Source organism: Cygnus olor, chromosome 15 (genome assembly GCF_009769625.2).
Source record: "Cygnus olor isolate bCygOlo1 chromosome 15, bCygOlo1.pri.v2, whole genome shotgun sequence".
Lineage (NCBI taxonomy): Eukaryota > Metazoa > Chordata > Aves > Anseriformes > Anatidae > Cygnus > Cygnus olor.
Window position 1 is genome coordinate 14,528,648 of NC_049183.1, and position 20,875 is coordinate 14,549,522.

Consider the following 20,875-nt stretch of genomic DNA (forward strand, 5'->3'; position numbering starts at 1 on the left):
CCTTGTAGGCCTTGGCAAAACTCATACCTAACATGTGGAACTCTTCCTAACATGAACAAGCACTTCAGTTCATTCTGAAAGGCCAACATTACTACTGATTTGTTTTGGGAAAAAAAAAAGGAAAAAAGGACAACCAAAATGACGTTGGACATTCATTAGCAAAGCATTGTCAGAAAACAATAGAAGAACAGACAAAAGCCAGTCCAGATTCTGTGGTATTTCCTAAAGGGCTCCCTCTGGCACATGGCTATTCCCTGCCAATCCTTTTGTATTGTTTTTGATAATGAATAGAAGCTGAACAGATGATTGTTGCATTGTCCACTAAGTGATTCATTTACATTAAATACTGCTCCAAAAGTAGGCTTTGGGTGGACTTTTTTAGTCACTACAGTTATTTATTTGTACAGTTTAATTACCATCTTTTAATTCTCCACTGTACATAATTATTTCCTGATTGCTTCAGCTAAATTACATGGGTTGTAACTCCTCAGAAGTCAGTGGTCCAACAAGCCCTGACAGAAGAAGCAGCATCTCTGACGCTTAAGTTTGAAAGGGCATCTATAGGAAACTGCTCTGGTTTTGGGTAGGTGCTGAGGTTCTTCAGCATCTGTCTGAAGGTCTCGTGTCCTTGGTGCCTATCTCTGAAAGTCAGGCTAAGTTCAGTCAAGCACAAACTTCGCTGCATAAATCATCACAGTTTCATTGATTTTTCCTCATTAATCTCTCAAATCCTGCTGCATATCTGCACCAAAATTTCTTTATTAACCCAGGGCTTCTATTGCAATTTCAGGCTTTTCTTACAGAGATCAAAAGTTTTGGTTTGTTTCATTTCGTTTGGAAAGGTGTGACAGAAGTTAGATGTTGGCGGGCTTATTCACACTACTGCAGTTAGAAGAACTTCACCATAAGAAGCCATTTCATCCCAAATCCACATGTAGAACCGCAGGTCCTCTGTTCCACTGATCTGTATGTACTCATGGGTAGGGAAGAGTGACACAACCTGAAGGGATTTTTGATGGTGAAGACTCTAAGGAAATCAACACTGCAGGCCTTTCCATCTCCTGGTGTCTGAGGAGTTGCATGACTTTGCATTTGTTGAATAGCTGGAGTTACACCTCAAAAGCCCCGATTTCCTAGTCATTCTCTGTTCCCCATTCCATGTACCACATAGAGAGGTTCAGTGTAGACTTTCGGTTCTGTGTGAAACAGGTTGTACAGTCTGAGGCAAGGCAGCAAAATATTTATGCAGAGAGGGGAAACAAACAGTCCTAATAGCACTGAGTTGTTCGTGTAATATGGCCTAGGTTTAAATCTGCCAGGACAGAGCAAAGCAGCCCTTTTCTGACGTTTTCTCAGTCCCTTCTCCATCCAGTTACAGAAAAGTAAATCACCAATTCTGTGCCAAGGTATAAAAGAAACAGGATTTTGTTTGGAAGGGTTTCTGTGTCTGTACCTGCCAAGGTGAGACATGAAAAATAATGACTCTTTGCAATCAGTTTCCCTGAACTCATCAGCCAAATGAGCAGGGGGGACAAGCGTGTTCTAGTATCCCTGTCGCCTTCCAGCTGAAACTGCACTAAAGTTTTTTGCCGTTATTTGCTGCTGGAGCTTCTGAACCTGTGCAGAAGCTGCCAAATGGCTACCTACGGTGTAGGCTTCTTCGTGTGTTCCATTTCTGTTACCCTGCTTCAGAAACCGCCTTTGACTGGTCTGTGGTTAAAGCAAACTGTCCACCCCTTATGATGTCCTTGAGCTTTGGTCTTCTTTTGGGTGATATGGCATCTTCAGAAACCTAGATAAAGCTCAGCGGACACGCAGACAAAGCCAGCCCTCCTTCTGCATAAACCACAAAGGCCTGTACTGCCAGGGTTTCCCCTGCTGCCTTCCTCTTTAACCCTCCAGCGTTGCTCTCCTTGTGTTGTTGCTCTCCCAGGAGCCCACATTGCTCTGTGTTTAGTGGCAGGCGATGAAATCAAACCGTGCATTAGCAGCTCCATAATAGCTTTGCTCAGTGGAACCCAGCTTCCTTCATTAATCCAGAAAATGAGAGTTGTTTTCGTACATTTGAGAAGCTAATTATTTAAGTGCTGGGAATTAAGGCTCATCAGATACTGGAGACTGACTTTGCTTTTGTTTCCCAGGGGATGGAACAAGACGGAAGGAAGCTGCTTTTACACAGGTGTGCAGTGGTAACTCACCAGTACCTGGGGCAGGGAGCAGCAGCGTGTGGATCCCTTTCCACCTCAAACATAAAAGTCTCTTTGTATGTCTCCTTTTCCCCAGACATTGTGTGATGATTCTTCCCATTCGAGTAGATTTTTTAAGTCTCCTCTGATCAAATAACTCTATAGCTTTATTTTTTCTGCCATTAAAAGATGGACCCTGCTTGTTGTTGACCTAACCTGAATATTTTGCAGTAAAATAATGTCTCAGCTGAGATTTTAGAGGGAAACTGGCTCACATCAGTTGGCCTTCTGTAGTCAGTTACCCTTCAGGCTTACCTACGATCACCACGCTCAGAGAGGGGCTTAGGCTGAGCAGCTGCTATCGAACCTAGCAAGGGACCTTCCAGCGGCTTGGAAAACAGGAGATGAGTTGGGTGAAAACCCCCCATGTCTGTGGGAAACCACAGACGAGGACCGATCTGTTGTTATAAACAGAGTTTTTACAGCACAATGAATTTTAACAGTAGATGGGTGCTTTTGACATTCTTCCCAGAAAATGACAGAGAATCCATTGATGCCATTGCCAGTGGCCGTATGCTAAAGAACAGGGATTTGGTTCCGATAGTGTCACTGGATGGATCCACTGTTTTCTTACAAACAGCTCGCCAAGAACAAATTTCTCATTCTTAATGAGATAGCCAATGTCCTGTGTTGTCTTCAGAGACTAAGGAAGTGAACTTTTCTGTGTGTTCAGTTGGAGCCAGATGTTACAGTATTGTCTGGATGTAATTGACTTGACAAATAGCAGGGGTGACATTTTAGCTCCATTTAAGTCAGTGGCAAAATTCCCATTGAGTTCAATTGGGGCCAAGATTTCATCTTACGACAGTGATCCTCAGAAAAATAAGTACAGGCATTCTGTTTTTCTAGGACTCTTTTTAACCTGTGGGCTATGAATCCTTGGAATTCCGTGCGCTGCTTTGAAGAGGTCTGCAAAAGATCACAAAGACAAGCAAGTGTATTGTCAGTAGGTTTAAATTAGCTATACAGAGGGCCGTGATTCCAGTGGAAAACTGCAGGAGTCAATTACAAAATTTGAAGGCAGCTTAATCCACAGAAATCGACCTGTCCTTTGTGCTCCTTAGACGGACAAGCATCCTTCTGGCAGGACCCGTGCAGCTGAACTCTGTCACTGAATGTTGTGGATTCAAGCAGCTGCTCTGACCCCTCTGCAAGGACTGAGGCAGGTGGAAACCTCTAGTCTGGCATCTGTCAGATGCTCTTACCAGTGGACTGGGCTGAAAACGAAATCTTTGTTTTAGAGAAGATGGTGTAGCTGGGGATATAGGACCAGTTTTGTAGCAAGGTCAGTACTTTGTCCATGAAATAAGTGAGCAAGTACACACACAGCGGGCTCCCTACAGACTGCAAGGTGTTTGAAGTATCTCAGGTGACCTTTATTGGGAAGTAAAGGCAATCAGCTCTGGCAGAATCATGCGACAGAGGTTTCAGCCTGGTGGTCAGACATACGACCTGATGTGCTTTTAAGTAATGGAAGTTCATAATGCTTTGATGAAAACAGGCTTGAACTAGGAAAAAGATCACTAAAGATTTTGAGTCCTTTTAAAGTGTTAAAAGTGTTCAGTTTAGGGCTTCAATTTTTTTTTCTCTGTGGGTTTTGATAAGCAGAGTTGTTCTGCAAGTTCTTTCCTGGTAGATTGTGTGAGAATTTGTCTTTTTTTTACAGTGCCTGAAAAAATGCAGGAGAGGCACTGAGGAACCTTCATGTATTACGTGTTGGTTATTAGCATGGACGGTCCTTGTGCTTGTAGGAGCAAATGGACTCTTTGTGACGAGGACAAGATGCCATAACTGGACCTAACATTTTAGCCATATGCGCACACAGACTAACTTTTTTGTGTCTTTTACCAGAAGTCGAAATGGGGTTCTTATTTGGAGACCTGGGCCCAAGGGAAGCAAAAAGACCTCAGAGTGAATGCCAAAGTCCAGCATCTTCCAGAGAATACCCAAGAAGTGTTCCTCTCCTTTTCCTGTTGAGGAGTACCTAGGGAGGAGTCTCCTCTGATTGCTCTACCAGAAGCAGGATGACACTTAAGGAGTACTACTTCATGGCAACATATTCCTGAGTACCTTTCTCCATTCTACCAAGCATATACAGAATTGAGAACTTTTCAAGCTATTCAGCCGTAGAGTTTCAAACCAGCAAGCAGCACAGGCTCCTGCATGGCCCCCTTGAAATCTGTTTTTGGACCCAGGATCTTCAGTCTTATAGGTTAAATCCTGAGAAAGCTTCACTTGCAATTCAAGTTTTTTTTGAGGAATCCTAGCTAAACCCTTTGGCGTTGCTCATAAATCAGATTTAAGGAAAATATTCATGTTTACCTGAGAACTAAATTGGACATTTTTAGTACATGTTATGCGGAGAAGCATGTCCAAGTGGTAAAGTAACAACTGATTCTTGACTATCCAGCAAAGTCTAGAAGTGCCACCTTGGGATGACGTGGATTGAGGATACAGTTGCTGTGCTTTTCCATGTGGAGGAACTCTGCATCTTCCCAGCTGAGCTATCATGTAATACAGATGACTCTCTGGAGGGAAAGTTTGCAGCACATTTGCAGTATGTTTTAGCTACAGTCAACATTTATATTCCATTGTCATTTGGGGGTAAGAACTAATTGGCATAATCATCAATGCTTTAAAATTAAAAATTCCTCCAAGAGACACAGGAGAGATTGAAACAGTTTCCAGCCCCCAGAGGCAAATCTTTTCCCAAGCTATCTGCTGCACCAAAAGGCTTTGTTCTAGAAACATTCCTAAGCTGTGCCCAAGAGTAAATTAAACTATAGCAAACTTACAAACGCTCATGTGCGTGTGTGTAGCAAGCAGGCCTTGTTTTAACAATTACTACATGACAAAATGGTGTCACTATTTTCTGCTCCTGTTTTGTTTCGACTAATGTTCCGGGCTGCTGTGCCACCTTTACTGTGTGGGCTGGCACAGTCAAGAAGTGTTCATAGTGTCTGAAGGTTTTTTTCTTCATAGGAAAGATTCTCGTGTCTTCACAGGACGGAAAACAAAGGGCTTAATGACACTGAGCCTTCCACAGCTTGGTTCGAACTATACAAGTCAGGAGCTAGCCTCAGAAAATCTCAAGAGCCACTGTGACAGAGGCCTCAGCTCCCATTGACAGCAGCTTAAGAACGGGTGTCACACTTGTGAGTTTGTTATTTCTCAGAGAATGCTCCCCAAATCCTCAGCAGCACAAGCGATGTGCCAGGAAACTTCAGGAAGCAGGAATAGTTAAATGTTGTAATTGTTCCTGAGCTGGGCAAACTGAAAAATTAGTATTTTTCTAAAGGAAAAAATGAGAGGGGAACAAATGCAGGTTCTCCTTTCTTAAAAGGAAACAACTGTGTTTTATAAATGCACAATTCTTGTTATTTCTGAATAAGACGAATGCCACTGCACCTTACATTGGGTAAACACAATGACTCTGCAAGAAAGAAAGAGTGGCACAGGAATCTCCATGAAAATTTCAGAATCTGCAGGGCATTGAACATATGCATTGTCTTTTTGATATCCTGTTTCTTCAGAGAGATGGACTTAAATTTCATAGACAGAAATTTTCCCTTTTATCTTTATCTCCTGTTTTGATGTGGTAGCCATGGAGAAAAGCTCAAGATTAGTAACAGTAGGTTGCTGCAGAATAAGAATAACTCTCTGCTTGGATTTAGTCTGTAGTAATATTGGGGTTTGTGTTTAATTGGAAGATACTAAGATTCATTAGAATAAATACTAGATGCTATTAGGACATTAATAACCTGTCCCATTCATTCCTATACAACTTGCTGGTAGTCTTTAAATTCCCTCTGTTCTGAGGGATGTTTAAGTGGCTTTCACGGGATATGGGGTGGGTCTCTGTGCCTGTTGCTTTTGAAACAGTGGCTAGTTCTGATGGTCAACGTGTTCATATTCTTGCCCTGCTACAGACATGAGAGCATCCAGACCCTTGGAACCCTTGGAATTTGACTCAATTTGAAGAATAATGAATGAAATGGGCCACACTGAAGCTGAGATGCCTCTAGCTCCACAAGAAGCCAAATTCAAAAATAACTCCTTTAACTCCTTAGAAGTCCAGTTATGGCTCAATAGGCTCTCGCTCGCTTTAGGATGAGCAGGTAGTGTCAGAGGATGCTGCAGTCACATGGAAACATCTCTGAGGGTGCGAGGTTAGTACGTGGGAAACGTATGCAGCTCCCGTTCTTGTTACCTTTTCCAGAAGAGCTATAGGTTGCACACTTGCTGTGATGACTTAATAGGTGTAATGATTATCTAGGGTCAAAGGGAGGATGTAGCCTAACTCCAGATTTCACAGGTAATCTTCTGAAACACTGAGTGCAATTAGCAACCTCTACCAGGCTGTGTACAAAGCGGGATAAGCAGGCCCTTTCCTGTTCAATGCAAAGGTCTCTTGGCATCCCGTTTTTCCCCTCTGGGGCAATCCTCGGTACAGTGCTGGAGCTGTAATCCCCAAACTGCATGGAAGAGGGTTTTCAGAGCAAGGCTCAGGAGCTGTACGAGCCAGGTAGACTGAACTACCCGGGTTACCATTACAGGAGGTCACTCAGCACAGAGCTGTGCTGCAGGGTGGTGTGGCCTGGTGCCGCTGCTTCACAACCGGAGGGAATAAACCCAGGTCTTGCCCTAGCCCTATATCCCCTAGTTCCTTTGCCACTCAACCTTATAGTTACGCACAAATGATGAAAAAAAGTCTTGTGCTACTAGATACCCTGCTTTCTTTTAAAAATGGCAGCACCTCCAAGGAAGACAGAAAGCGAGTTGTCTTTGAATTCTGGAAGTTGCAGCAACAGGCCAGGAAGCCGGACAGGACTTTATTCCCCTCTGCCTGGTATCCTTCAAGGTGATAGCTCCTGAGGAGGGATGTAAGTGAAAAACAGATTTATAAAACAACGCGGTGGCACTTAAACATTACCTTCCCTACCACACAGCCCTCCCAGGGCTTGTGAGAGAACCTGGTGTCCCACAAAGCACAGCCTCCGGCGTCTCTTCACAAATCAGGGAAAACTCCCATCCTTTTGCCTCATTTCCCATCCCTTTGCCTCATTCCTCCACCACGTAACTGCAGCGCGTGGAGCCCCCACGCTAGGAGCTCTGCGCAGATTCAGGGCAGATTCTGCACGCATCCACAACTCAACCATTTTTTCACCATTTTTCCCTTTCCTTGCGCAGTCACTGACAGGAAAAAATGACATTACACCCCTCCTGGTTACAGGGAGCTTTTATTTCTTCCACCAGAGCAGGGAAGGGGGCACGGGCGGGCCTGAGGGCAACGCGGAGCCGTGCCCGGAACCTCCTCCGCCGGCTGGGGCCGGGTCCCCCGGGTGGGAGCCGGGCGCTGCCCAGCGCCGCAGCCCCGCTCCCCTCAGGCATCCCCGAGGCCGTCCCCGGCGGATGTGACAGCGCCGCTGCCCTCACAGCGCAGGCTGTTGCTGCCGCTGCTGGGCGGCACCGCCCCCGCCGCGCCTCGCCGCCAATCGGCTCGCGGCTTGCCGTGAGATTGACGGGTGAGCCGGCCAATCTTGAGGCAGAGTTCTAAACAGAGGTGCTGCCTCTTCTTGCCGTTGGCTGGGTGATCTGTCAATCAGTCGGGCCTTCCCAGCCCCTTTCCGGCAGGGGAAACGCTAGGTAGGAAGGGTGGGAGGAGGGGAGAAGGGAAGCGATCAATGAGACGAGCCTCAGCGGCGGAGTGACAGGCGGGCGGACCAATAGCAGCGCTCCTTCCCCCCCTCCTCCTCCCTCCCTCCCGTGCGGCGGGGCAGAGCAGGGGGCCCCCCCCCACCGCCCCTTCCCCGTTGGTCTGTCCCACCGCGGGCCTGGCGGGCTAGGTTGAGTTAGCGGCTCGGACCATCGCACCCGGCGGGCGGAGGGGGGGGGGGTGCGCGCGGGCGAGGAGGAGGAGGAGGAAGGAGGAGGAGGAGAAGGAAGGAAGGGGGGGGGGGGGGGGACGCGATTTAAAGAGACAGGCGCCGAGCGGGCGGCCGGCTGCAGGGGAGCGGCAGCGGCGGCGGGCGGGGCCTCGCCCCCTTCCCCACACAGCCGCGCTCACACCGGGGGCGCCGCCGCCGGCCCTCCACCCCCCCACCCCCCCCAACGTTCCTTTCCCCTCCCGGCGGCTTCTATGAGGTAGAGGGAGCGGCCGGCGGCCGGTGGCAGCCGCCTGAGGGAAGCCCCCATCTTTGTGTGTGTGTGGTGCGAGGCACAGCCGCCGCCGCCGCGCTTTGTTCGGGGGCCGGGGCTCTATGTGGCGGCCCCCGCGGCGGCGGGCGGCGGCAGGAGGCGGCGGGAGGGGCCCGAGCCCCTGAGGAGGGCGGAGGAAAGGGGGAAAAGCGGGGGGGGGGGGGGGACGCGCGCGCGCGCGCGCGCGGCCCCGGCCCCGTGCCCGCGCCTGGCGCTGCGGAGGAGGAGGAGGAGGAGGAGGAGGAGGAGGAAGGGGGGGAGGAAGGGGAAGGGGCCGGCTCGCTGCCCCCCCGGCCCGGCCCGGCCCGGCCCGGCCCGTTCCGCGGGCGGATTGATGTGGGGGGGTCTGACATGAGTCCGCCGGCGGCCGGGTGCTGCCATGTGACCGGCTTCAAGGTGGAGAACTGGAAGCAGAACCTGCGGGCCATCTACCAGTGCTTCGTCTGGAGCGGCTCGGCCGAGACCAGGAAGCGCAAGGTACCGGGGGGGCGGCTCGCACAACCCCCCCCCCCCCCCCCCCCCCCAGGCCCTTCCCCTCCCTCCGTGCCCTCCCTCAGGGGACCGGGGGGGGTGGGGGATCACGGGGGTCCCGAGCCCCCCTCTTGCAGCCCTGGGAGGGAGGGGGAGGACGGGGGAGGGGGGCAGCGGGGCTGTACCGGGGGGCCACGACCCCCGCCCCCCCCCCGGGGGTCTCCTTCCTTCCTTGCCCCCTTCCCTCGTTGCCCCCTTCCCTTCCTCGCCACCTGCCCCGGCGGCTTCCCCCCGCAGCCGTGCCGGGGCCGTTCCTCAGCGCCGCCGCCTCCCGGAGGTGCGGGAGGTACCGGAGGCTTCCCGGAACCCGGCGGCGGGGGAGGGGAGGGGAAGGGAGGGGAAGGGCCGGCAGGGGAGGGGAAGGGAAGGGAAGGGAGGGGAGCCCCGGGGCCATGGGCACGGCCGGCCCGCGGCCCGGCTTTGTGGGGCCTCGGCGTGTGCGGGGGGGCGGGGGGGAAGCCGCGAGGCACAATGGCCGGGGGGGGGGGGTCCGCTTGGTTGCTTGGTTTATTTCCTTCTTAAATGTTTTATCCCTTTTCAAAATACAGCGCTGCTCGTTCGGATAAATCCCTTAGGAAACGGGATCCCTGCTGCAGTGGGGTTTGGGGGGAAGGAGCCCGCTCTGTAGGGCACGGGGGGGGGGGGGGGGGGGGGGGGGGTTGTGCCTGGAGTGTGTTGGTGCTCGGGGCAGGCACTGCACACGCCAGGAGAAAAATTCACCTTAATCAGGGGATTCCTGAGTTTTTCCCACCTATGTTTGAAAATTCAGCTCCTGGCCAAATGCGCGTTTCTGGAGGATGCCCTTTAACTGTTCAACTAACTGCTGTTTTCCCTACAATCAACTAGTTTTTACTTGGAAGTGACTTTGCAGATTTCTATCAGTGATGGTGTTAATGGCCGAGAAGGGGAGCGCAGCAGCTACACGTAGGAAAAGTTGGGGTTTGGGACAGCCCGGGTTCTGCTGGTGGTGAAGCAACCCGTGAAAAACTTTCTGGTCCTGGTTGGTGCTCCTGAAGCTGCTCGGCTTATTCATAACAACTGGTAATGGTGTGAATGATGGTCTTGAGGGGTGAGGCAGTTCGCAGTTCTGTGTTTGGTTTGTGTTCTCAGGACACTCCAGTTGTCCCTTTTTTACTTAAAGGGGAAAAAATGGGATCACAGAAGAAATGTCTTAAGTATAGGCACTCAGTTGGTAGCCCTGCAAAACATAGCCCAAGTTGTTTTCAACCTATATAATCTGTTGCAAACTAATATCATGAAGTATAGTAGTCTAAATTTGGTTTTATTTAACCTTCAGTGTGTCAAAATAAAAATGGTATATGCTGCGGGGTACATACAGCTTAAGCGGAGGAAAAATACACGTGTGTTTTGGAATAAAAAATATAGGTAAGGAAAGATGTCTCAGGTGAATTTCATCAGTGAAATTAACGCTTTAACTTTCCTATTTTAATATGGAGCATCCTTTGTAACCTGCATATCATTTGTATGCTGCAACAGTTTGTTTTTTTTTCTTCCGAAATCTAACAGTAGTGATGCACTCATCATTGGTTAAAAATCAGCTGGCAATAAATAATTTCCTACTGTAATCAGTCTGTTCTCAATTCCTCTTTACTTCTTTGTACAGTCAGGCTCATAAAGCAGAACAAGATTGTTTCAAAATTATCATCTCATGGAAAACATCAGTTTTCCAAGTATGTGATAAAAATGCATGTTTTTTTTTTTTTTTTTTTTTGAGCAGGTTACCACCCACCCTGAAAATAGTTGGATTCTTGAATTCAGCCAGCCTGAAATGTGTGGGAGTAAGTGATCACAGACAGGGAGACACTTTGGCTGGATGAATTTGGGGTTCAGTTCCCAGTCTGCATTCATAAAGATTGAAGAAAGTGTATAAGCAGTAACGGTACTTGGCATTCCTGCATGTGGACGTGAGACCTTCTGTAAATTTTTTCTTTACCGAAATCTCCGTCCATATGTATGCCTTGCAGCTTTAAATGTAAAATTTCATAAACAGCATTCTCTGTTTTGAGGACTGTTTGCAGTCTAATAGCTAGAAAATCCACTCTCCTTTATATAGGATTATATATGTACACAGACGTATATTCTTTATATATAATATATAGGGCGTGTGTTTATATACATTTTAGGAGCATGTCTCTGACTTCTTGAGAGTACCAGCTCATTGGCGAGAATTCCCGTTCTTGATGCTAATCAAAATGAAGAAGTCAAATAAAGGTTTGGTGAGAGGTGATCGTTGTTTCTGTTGCAAAGCCAGGGACAATCACGTCATTCAGTTACCGCAGAAAACATTCAAAATAGCTAGGTGATCATTAATAGGAAATGTTGATTAATTTAACAGTTATTCAAATGAACCTAGGTATAAAAAATGTTTTGGCTGTTGGTGCTAGGTAGCCAGATGTTAAATTGTTAGGTTTCTAGAATGCTAATGTACCACCTATCCCTCCTAAGGCTGTCTTAAAAATCGAGATAGCAATAGAAACTGCAGGGGGCAGAAAGTGTCCATTCCTCCCGTTTTACTTAGGCTGCTTACTGCATTATGATTTGGAAGACCATTTTAACGCTGCTTGCTGTTTGCTGTTCATTTTTAATACGTACCTTTCCCACAAATAGCCTTTTATTAGCTTTACCTCTCAGTTCAGCATGCTTTACATCCAGGGTTTTAAATAAAATAGCCGTAGAGCATTGTTTGTGGTTGGAAAGATATCTCCTGAATGTAGATCCGAATTCTCAATCGGAAGCGAGAGGTAAATACGAGTATACCTGTGAAGATGCTGGAATGCTGGTGAAGGGTTTCAGGACTGTATTTGCTTCTGAAGCGTTGCTTACGTGGGATTTCAGCTCTCATGCTGGTGCATCGTTGCATCTGCATCAAGGAGCTAAGCTGTCACTTGCCTTCCTGCATCTTGGCCAAAGTAGTAAGTGCAGCAGTTGTGCTACGTGCTCTTGTAGGAAGAGGCTTTGCAACAGCGTAGATGTGCTGCTGATGGTAAAGCAGAAGCGGAGACAAAACCCGAGTGTCAGATTGTTTGAGGAGTGGAACAGGAAAACGGGTAGAGGAAGAAATCCGAAGAATGGGTCTTGGAATTGTAATAATGGAGACAAAAAGTTGGAAGTAGATTTCAGCACTGAAGGTGTATGTCAGGTGGCACAAAGTCAGTGTTGACTGTCTTGACTTTGGGACTTTGACCAGTAAGCCTTTGATTTTTAATTTGTGGTAGTATCTGTTTGAATAAGAGTTTTGCCATCAACTTCTGTAGGTCATGGGCTTTATCTTGAGTATTTTGATGTAGAAAATACTTCCCAAGTAACACTGTATAGGAGGTCTTTAAATTTGACAGCGTTGCTTCCTGCTCAGGAATTATGGAAGAGGCAGAGGATGCTAAAAAGACTTCCTGCCAGCCCTTCACGTCAGCTTCTCCGTCTTGTCTGTAGAGTCACACTTGAAAAGCTTTGCTTATTCCTTTGCAGTTACAGATGAGAAAATCTGTTTTGCAGTGCTGAACAGTTCCTGGTCTCCATCAGAGAACAGTTAGACATGTAGATGCATCTTTGTGTCTTGGAGTTGGTAAGTAATGGCTTCAGCACTTGAAGGGCAGCTGCCTTTACAATTAAATTCCCTCTTGTTGGACCTCCTACCTTGGAGGGAAGCTGCCATTCTAGTTCTGAATGGCTCTTACGTCGCTGCTCTGAAAAGGTGCTTGATGTTGTGATGAAGTGATCTGGTAGTCATGAGCATGGCCATGGTACAGACAAGGTCCTGTCTGAAATTTCAGAATGTTTTGTGTTTCTGACGACAGACCAAAGCATAATTGCCTGTCCCAGGCTGTATGCTCTCTTTGATAGTGGGCACATTCTAGCATATTTCTTCTTGTTGTTCTTCCATTATTCTTTCTTCACATGGACGCTCCAAGCCAATGATGCTTTCGGATTTGAAGAAGCATTCTCCTTTATCAGTGATGATCTTTCCGCAGGTATTCATCTCCCCACTCATGTGTATTCTCTTCTGACTTTGAATCCTTTCTTCTAATAATTCACAGAGAATTAATTCATAGATACTTGAAACCAAAATGAGTTCGGTTCATTTCCTAACTTTCAGAGTAGGAAAAGTTTGATAATCTCCTAGCAAATAAATGCTGTGTCATATTTTCAGTAGCAAGTATTGTGGTTCAGTCTATATCGACCGGTTAAGTTCTTGCTGAAATGACCTTCTCCTTGAATGCCTGTTGAGGCATGCTTGCTCTCTTGCTTTCTCCCTTACAGCCTTGCCTCGTGTACCTGTCCAGGAACAGGGAAGTGTTGCTGAGGCAATTTGCTTTTCATCATAACAGATGGGCGAGGAATCTTACCAGGCTGTGCTGCCTTCTCAGACTTGGTATTTTTATTTCTTAAATTAATAAGGAAATCTTAGCTTGTTTTTCTTTAACATTTTTAGCATATGCACCAAACTTCTGGATTACAAATCCCGTGGAGAATTTGAAAGAGGATTCCAGGATTCGAGAAGCATGTCTCTCTTTCAGCTGCATACTCCGCTTTGGCTGCCTGTGCGAGCTATCTGATTCGCTCAGGAAGGATGTTCTTGCCATGTGTTGTGGGGACTACCTTCTCCCTGAAGGCCCGTAAGAAGTGTCAAAATCAACTGCAAGCTTCATTATTCCGAAAGTCTCCAGTTCTGTATACGAACAACATTCCTTAGCCCTTAACCTCTAAGGAGTAAAAAGGTCCTTAAACGTGCTGAAGGTAATGTTCTCTTTCCTCTGGGTGTGAAGGCACAGCCTGCGGTACGAGAGTTCCCGGGCGTTACATTTTACTCCGCACGCGGTAGAGCCTTGCATACGGGGCTTCTGTTTGCAAAGCCACATTGAGAATGCCCCCCTGCGCTGATGTCTGTGGCACTGAGGAAGAATATAATACAAGTCCTTCCTCTTCTCGTTGGTGTTCATCCCTGCTGTGTCCCCTATACCGTGGTTTTTAAAGAAATGGTTGGTTTCTTGGCCAAAGGTTAGGAAGTAGCCTTGTGCCATGAACTCCAAGGTAACCAATACCAGTTCTGAAGCTGTGCGATCCGAACCATCAGGACTTAGCAGAACACTTGTGCCCACCTTCCCAGGTCAGCACTTACACTCAGATGTCTGATACAAAGGTTACACAGTTCCCTATCACTGAGGCTGATTCACGAGTAGTGAATAGTTCTGTTTCTTTTTAATATGGATGGAGAGACAAAAGGGCAAAGGAAACACAGACTTTCCCGGACTTTACTCTGAAGAAGGCTGCTTCTTTTTCTGTAGTCCTATCAGGAGTAAAGTTTGCTAACAGCCAGGCTGTTTTCTGGGAGGCAACTGTAGCATCTCTTTAATTTTTTCTGAAGTCGATGATCTTACTTGCTTAAAAAAAATAAAAAACACACCCAAAGTGTTGAAACCTTTAAAACCAGAATGACAGCTAATAGCGTGAAGGTGAGCAGAGCAGAATGGGTTTGCTTGATTTGTTGGACTATCTGTTGAGCTTTATTTTAAGCCATCAAAGCTTTAAACCCCAAACAAAGGCTAGCTGATATCCTCATTTTTGTTTCAGGCCTTAATCTGTAGCGCTAACGTGAAACCAGAGCTGCAGATCAGTTCTGAACTTTCTACCTTCTTTCTTTCATTTGAGGATTTTCTGTCTTAGTGCTGCAGTAACAAATCAACGGGTAAATGCTACAGACTGGTGGTGCAAGTCGCCTGCTTGCGACTTGTTGATTCTCCTTCTCCTGGCTTACTACTTCTTGAGTCTTTAAGCAGAAAAAAAAAGTATGTTTTCCTTTGGATGTACTCCGGGGGTTCTGCTTTGTAACAACTGCTGTCACAAATGTTAGCGCGAATCCCTGTGGTGGCTGATCTGTTTTAAACCAGAGAAGGATTATCTCAGTTAAAATGTTTGTGTTTCTCACATAAAACCTAGCACCCATAGTTTTTCTTGGTTTTGCATGATTGACTTAGGACTATGACTTGATGCCTGTTTGCTTCCTGGTAGATGGAGAGATGTAGGGCTCTTATCGGCCAAATGAAATTGAAGGTATGGCTGGAAACAACTTGCATTTTTTTTTTAATTTTTGTATTCTCGTGATTCTCCAAATACTTCTGATGGAGCTGTAGCATATGGCAGCATCGAAGGTGAGGAGATGCATGCACACTCATGCTTATATATCAGTCAGTGGCATGCATCACAGGAAAGGCAATCTGAAGGTGGCCTGTGTGTGTTTTGCTGGATTTACTAGAAATCTATTGTAAAAAAAAAAAAAAAAAGTCATCTTTGTTAGAGCCTTTCTGGACTTGGACAGCACGAGCTGCCTAGAGCAGCTGTCTCGAGGCTCTTGTTAACCTGTGGGCAGTGGAGCTAAGTGAGTGAAATGCTATGATGGCATTACAGCGTATTTTGTTAGCCTGGCCCGTGTTGTCAGCAAGCGGTGCTGGAGTGCGTGGAGAGCCGTATGTTATCCGAGAGGGCTGAGTTGGGAACCTTTCCTGGGCAGAAGCGGTTCTGTAAGCTGATGGATGTATTCTGACGGGATGAAAGCTCTGTCTTGGTAGCTGTGTTCTTTTGCGTATCGATTTGGCAGTCCTTTATGTACACCCTGCTTAATTCAAGATAAGAACTTTGCTGCATTAGCTCGTAGTACAATCAAGGCTGAAACGAGTTAGTCATTGCAAAATTAACCTCCATTCTCTTCAAAATGTGTTTCCAAATAGCGGTACCGTATGAATGCAAGTCGCATAGCAACTTCGGAGTGACGCCTGGTTTACTTCAGTGCCAGGACAGCCTCTGTCGTGTCGCTATCTCCTATTTAAGAAAAAGACTGGTTTTATCTATTCAAGACCTGTTTGATGATCAGTAAAGTGAACTGTTACCAGACACCAATTGACTCCGAGTAACCCGAGATTCACTTTATCAGTAGGTGACTGATTAGCAAACAGCCTGTCTCCTCGCATTCTTTTGTGCACAAAATAAAGCAAATATTCAGACTTTTTTCAGTTCTTTAGTCAAGGTTTTTTGAAAGCCTGTCAGCTATGTGTAACGCTACTTAAAAATTCTTGATTTTTTTTTTTCTGAGTATCTGCTGATTTTTTTACAAGTTGGTAAAGATTTTTTTATTTGTTTCCTTCTTCCTTTCCTGTGCTTAATGGAGCTCAAAATTAACATGACTCTTCTTGTCTGCCTTGTGCATGGCTGGTGATGTCAGCCTATCCCTGGGAAATACTTCTCTGAAGATCTACAGTGTACTAAATCTGTCACTGAATTAAAAAATTGTGTATTTGGCAAGGTGAAACGCAAAAAAAGAGTGGGCATGGTAACAAAAGTTGTTTTCAACACACTTAACAAATGCAGTATCTTTTTTAGCTTAAACATTGGGGCCAGGGCAAATTCTGGTGTACTGTGACAAATTCTGACAACACGAAACGTGCCAAATATTTTAAACATCCTCATATTCTTCACGGCAGTGAGAAGCAGCTGGTTAAACGTGACATTGCCTTAATAGTAAGTGCGGAAGAGAACCTGCGTTTCGCCGCGCTCCCAGCCCCGTTCCTCCTGCACCGTGCTGCTTTGCAGCGTGGCACTTGGTTTCCACGCACAGTTGAGCTCTTCTGCTTGTACACGTAGGCTGTAGAAATCTAACTCTGTGCTTATTCACTGAGTTGTGTTTATGTAGAATTAAACAGTAGAGGTGATTAATCTACATTTCAGTTTATTGGAATATCTCGCTTTTGTCATTATTGCCGTCGCCCGGAGTTCTGTGTTGCAGTGCATGCCCTTGTACGTTAAACCAATTGTTTTCATCCATGTGTATGCAAATCCACAGGTTAGAAAGTAATATGTATACCTGTAAAGAGTGAAAATTGCAAAATTAGTAATAAGACATTTCTTTTGCTTAAGCACACAAAAGACCTAGTAGTATTTGGATACAGCTAAGTGGATAATGGAGTATCAAGCGCCGAGTTCCATTTGTGGTGATTGCCTTGCCTTTCACTCAGAAGTTCATGCGTCTGAGGAGCCTTTTTGTTGGGATTTGGTGTCAGATTTCTCTTTCTGAATATAATGTCAGGGCTTTTATATGTATGTTTTGCTTCTGTTTGTAAAGGGCTTTTGTTTTCCATAAAATACAAACTTGAGTTGTCTTAGTGCAATGTGTTGGCACAGAGAGAGAGAGAAAACGGCATCTCTGTAAGCTTTATTATTGCACTTCCTCACCCCCTTCCCAATAATTCCTGTAATAAAAACAGAGATGATTCCTCCCATCCCCGTTGTGTCTTTGAACCATCTAATGTTACTTGACAGAGTTACAGTTTGGGCTCCTGTCCTGTGCGTTCAGACTTGTTATTGCACGCAAGTCAGATTTTAAAGGATGTTCTTTAGAATATACGTGGCAATTAAAAGTAAGATTTATCTCACACCAGACGTATGACAACTTTATAAGCGAAGACAGCTGAGATAGCTGACTCATTCTGATACCTCATTTCTGGTAGGTGAGGTTTTGTGACCCTGTGCCCTCCGGTGACAAATGCAGAATTTGTCTTAGGGTTATATGTTTTTCTTTGCCTAGCTGGGCTTGGTTATCTCCATAATACTGTCCTGTTTTGTTCTTAAACTGGCTTGCTCTCCTGCTGGGCAGAAAATGACTAGGGTGAAGTTCTCATGTAGATGTGTTTCCTGTACATTGCTGCCTTTGGTCCTGCTCACTTAACAGGCATCCTTCCCCCCACGTTAATTGTCGGGTATGTTTCGCTGTTAACACTGTTAATTATTTGGGCATTCCTGACTCCACTTTGTGTTTATGGTAGTGGGATGATCTTAGTGATGTGGAGAGCAGAGTAGAAAAGGCAGTGAAAATAGATTCAGGAGTTGTTGCGAGTTATATGTGTGAAGAGGAACAAAGTTTTGTTCTAAGAGGTTGTTCCACAAGGAAATTGGTCCTAGGCTTCATCCAACATAATTTTACATTACTACTTTTAATAGTAAAAAACTACTACAAAACTACTTTTTGATTTGTTTCACTGTCATGTTGTAATTCTGCTTCTTGCGACTTTTCTTGATGTTTAATTTTAGTGTTGCCCCCAGTAAATTCACTTTCTTTTCTTTATCTCCTTAGAATTTTCTGCATTGATTCAGTTGCCAGGATCGATTCAGACTTGCACGTGCAGAGGAGTCGCTCTCAATCACTTGTTTGCTAATTGAAGGGGCCTGAGTCACAAAGTGGAGTGGTACCAAAATTCATAATTCTACGGAGTAGCAGTGTATGTTTGTGAAATGGTGCCAAGTTTAAAAATGAAAAATATACCTGGAGCATTAGTGAGCTTGCTTTATGATGCTAAGCAAATCTTTTGTCCATCCGTGTGGCTAAGTATTTGGCAAAAAGGAAACTTAAGGGAAGGGAACACGTGTCTGAGCTCACAGGGACATGTCATGGTTGGTATGCGAGTTTTTCAGGCCCTTCATGAAAGATTTCAGGCGGCAGGAGGTGGGGTCTTTGCCTTTTGTAAAGAGCTGCATACTGCAGAAGTCTGACTGCAGAGGAAGAAGCAATCAGCAAAGAACTCGTTTTGCAGTAACCTGAAGAACAACCGTGTTAGAGCAATTTGTTGTAAAGCAAGGTGGTTCTGGAAGTACGTTGTCCCTGCAGGTTGGAGCTGTTGTGCAAACAAATCGTTTTAAGCAGTGGTAAAAAGAACACAGGAAGATGACATCAAGCAGGAAAACACAAGTTAGCGAATCTGACAGACGTTAAAAGCTCGAGTAAAAATGTAAAAGCGAGCTATATCTGTGGGTCTTGGTGAGACACAAACATGGATGGAATTGGCACGCGGTTTCGGTGACAAAAATCCGTTCAGATACAGTACGGATGTAGCAGGGCAGTATTTGACTTACTGGAGGAGCAAGAGACGTGAAGTTTGGAAGTTGCCGTGCGTTATCGCTGAAGGATAGCACCTGGGGGACGAGAGATCCAGCGCCTCGGCTGTGGGTACGTGCCTTTCCTTCACAGCTTAAGGAATTACCAGCTCTAGGCAGCGTGTTCTTGCTGTCACGCCATTCACTAGCTCATATTGGTGCGGTCGTGCTGTGAACCAGAAAGAAGAACAGATAAGGATGAAAAAACCTTTTTTTTTTTTTTTCTTAATACTATTTCAGCTGGGTTGGCTGTATGCTGCGCGTCAGCGTGGGGCTGAACAAGCAGCTGTACAGCTGGTAGCTGGCGGGGAGGAGCGCATGGGTGATGGGAGAGGACCTGAGTGCTAATGCTTGGAGGATGCTCAAGGCACTCTGAGTAGCAATTGCTGCAGCGTGCAACTGCTGCCTTTCTCCTGACTTTGCCGCTGACAGATTCTGTTTGAACGTTCTCCACGTACTCCTTGTCTCTTCTGTATAGCGTGGCTCGTCCCTAACTTCATCTGAAAGGTGCCGTGATGGTACCTGCTATCGCTCGTGTGGCGTGCTTTCATGGGCATGCTGGTGTGTGCTGAGCCCGGTATATGACACGTCTCACATGTTCTGCAGTCATGAGAGCTTACCCCTCTATGCAAATAACGTGCTCCTACTCCAGTTTCCTTGTGAAAAATAAATGAACCAGAGAGTGTAGAATGCCCGTAATATGTGATCAGCTATTACAGAAAATCCACTTTTCACATTCACATTTTCACATTGCATTTAATTTAATGAAATGAATAGTGTTTTTCTAAGTAATCAAGTTATGAGCACTTGTTTCCCTCTATTAACAGGCCTGTCTCTAAGTTAAGATTTCTGTCTTTTATAATCAAACTCTGTTGAGATGTTTCAACTCTTCTTTTTTTTAATTTTTAATTTTATTATTATTATTTTTGTTCAGAGCATCTGGTCACGGGGCATGTGGCTAGCTCGTATTGCATATAGTTGAGGATGATGGGATAATGGGATTGTAAATTAGCTATTTATGGTACTGGTTTTCCTCTGGCCTACTCCCTTGTGTAGTCTAGAGCAGCCCGAAGGCTGTTCTAAACTGTGCCAGCTGGCTGTAGCCCTGAGGGACTGGGATGCCAGATGGAGACAGCAGGAGAATAGCAGCACTCCAGTAAAACCCCAGCGTACCCATCCCGGGGTCGAGGAGAGGTGCTGGTGCCCTGCAGCCCCACCAGGACATCCTTGGGCAAGGGCTCGTGCTGGTCTCAGCCCTCCGGTACTGGAGCAGCCATCAGGGGACTGGATGAGCATCTGTGGACCTGCTCGTGAGGAGATGCGCAGTATGTCAAGCAGCTTCTGAAATGTTTTGAATGTGTTAGTGCCTCCTTTTTTCCCAGTTCTATGTTTCCTTGCTGTATCTGCAGAGTGTTGTATTCCATAGGTTGTACAGATAATCAGATCAAAAATACCATAATATTGAGCAATTGCAATATTACCTGATGTGTTATCTTGTTTTTTTCTCCCACCATCTATAAAATACCCAGAAAATAAGCAGCTTGCTAACACTAATATACTTTCTTTTTTTCAAAAATACCCTTCATATTGCTGCATGAGAGTGCCTACTTTAAGCGTGCTCAAAATGGAAGGTTTCAGAAGTCTTAAGCACCTCATTTCATGAGCTTTCTAGGTTCTACTGAAATAAATTTCTTAGAAAACCAGTGAAATGAGTGGTTGGTGCTATGGCAGTAGGTAGGCCTGCTCGTCCACCTCAACCCTGCAACCCTCTTAACACCTGAGCTTACAGACAGTGGTCGTCTGGCAGTAGCTTAGCCTCACACACACAGAAGATGTTCTTTACAAAAAACCCACCCGTTTGAAGATTTCCATCTTGTGGAGGTGAGGGTACTAAACAGGTGAAACACCCCGAAGGATCTTATCAACTGATGGCTGCTCAAACAGTAGATGTTTTCTAGAGGAGC

The 20,875-nt window shown here is 45.9% G+C and overlaps 1 protein-coding gene and 1 long non-coding RNA gene across 3 annotated transcripts in view; one reads left to right on the plus strand and one right to left on the minus strand.

Moving 5' to 3' along the window:
* Nucleotides 1-7,471: 7,471 nt before the first annotated feature.
* LOC121078277 lies at nt 7,472-18,095 on the minus strand. Its single transcript, XR_005824520.1, has 2 exons — nt 9,696-18,095; nt 7,472-7,888 (listed from the first exon to the last, which is right to left on the minus strand). It is a non-coding gene; the product is annotated as an uncharacterized LOC121078277 (long non-coding RNA).
* USP22 (ubiquitin specific peptidase 22) overlaps nt 8,677-20,875 on the plus strand; it is a 99,377-nt gene continuing 87,178 nt past the window's right edge. The window contains exon 1 of one of the 2 annotated variants that reach the window (XM_040574255.1): nt 8,677-8,921. In XM_040574255.1, the coding sequence (XP_040430189.1) occupies nt 8,796-8,921 (126 nt within the window). In that variant the 5' untranslated portion in view covers nt 8,677-8,795. The remainder of the gene's footprint in view (nt 8,922-20,875) is intronic. The other variant, XM_040574256.1, reaches the window with a different exon arrangement.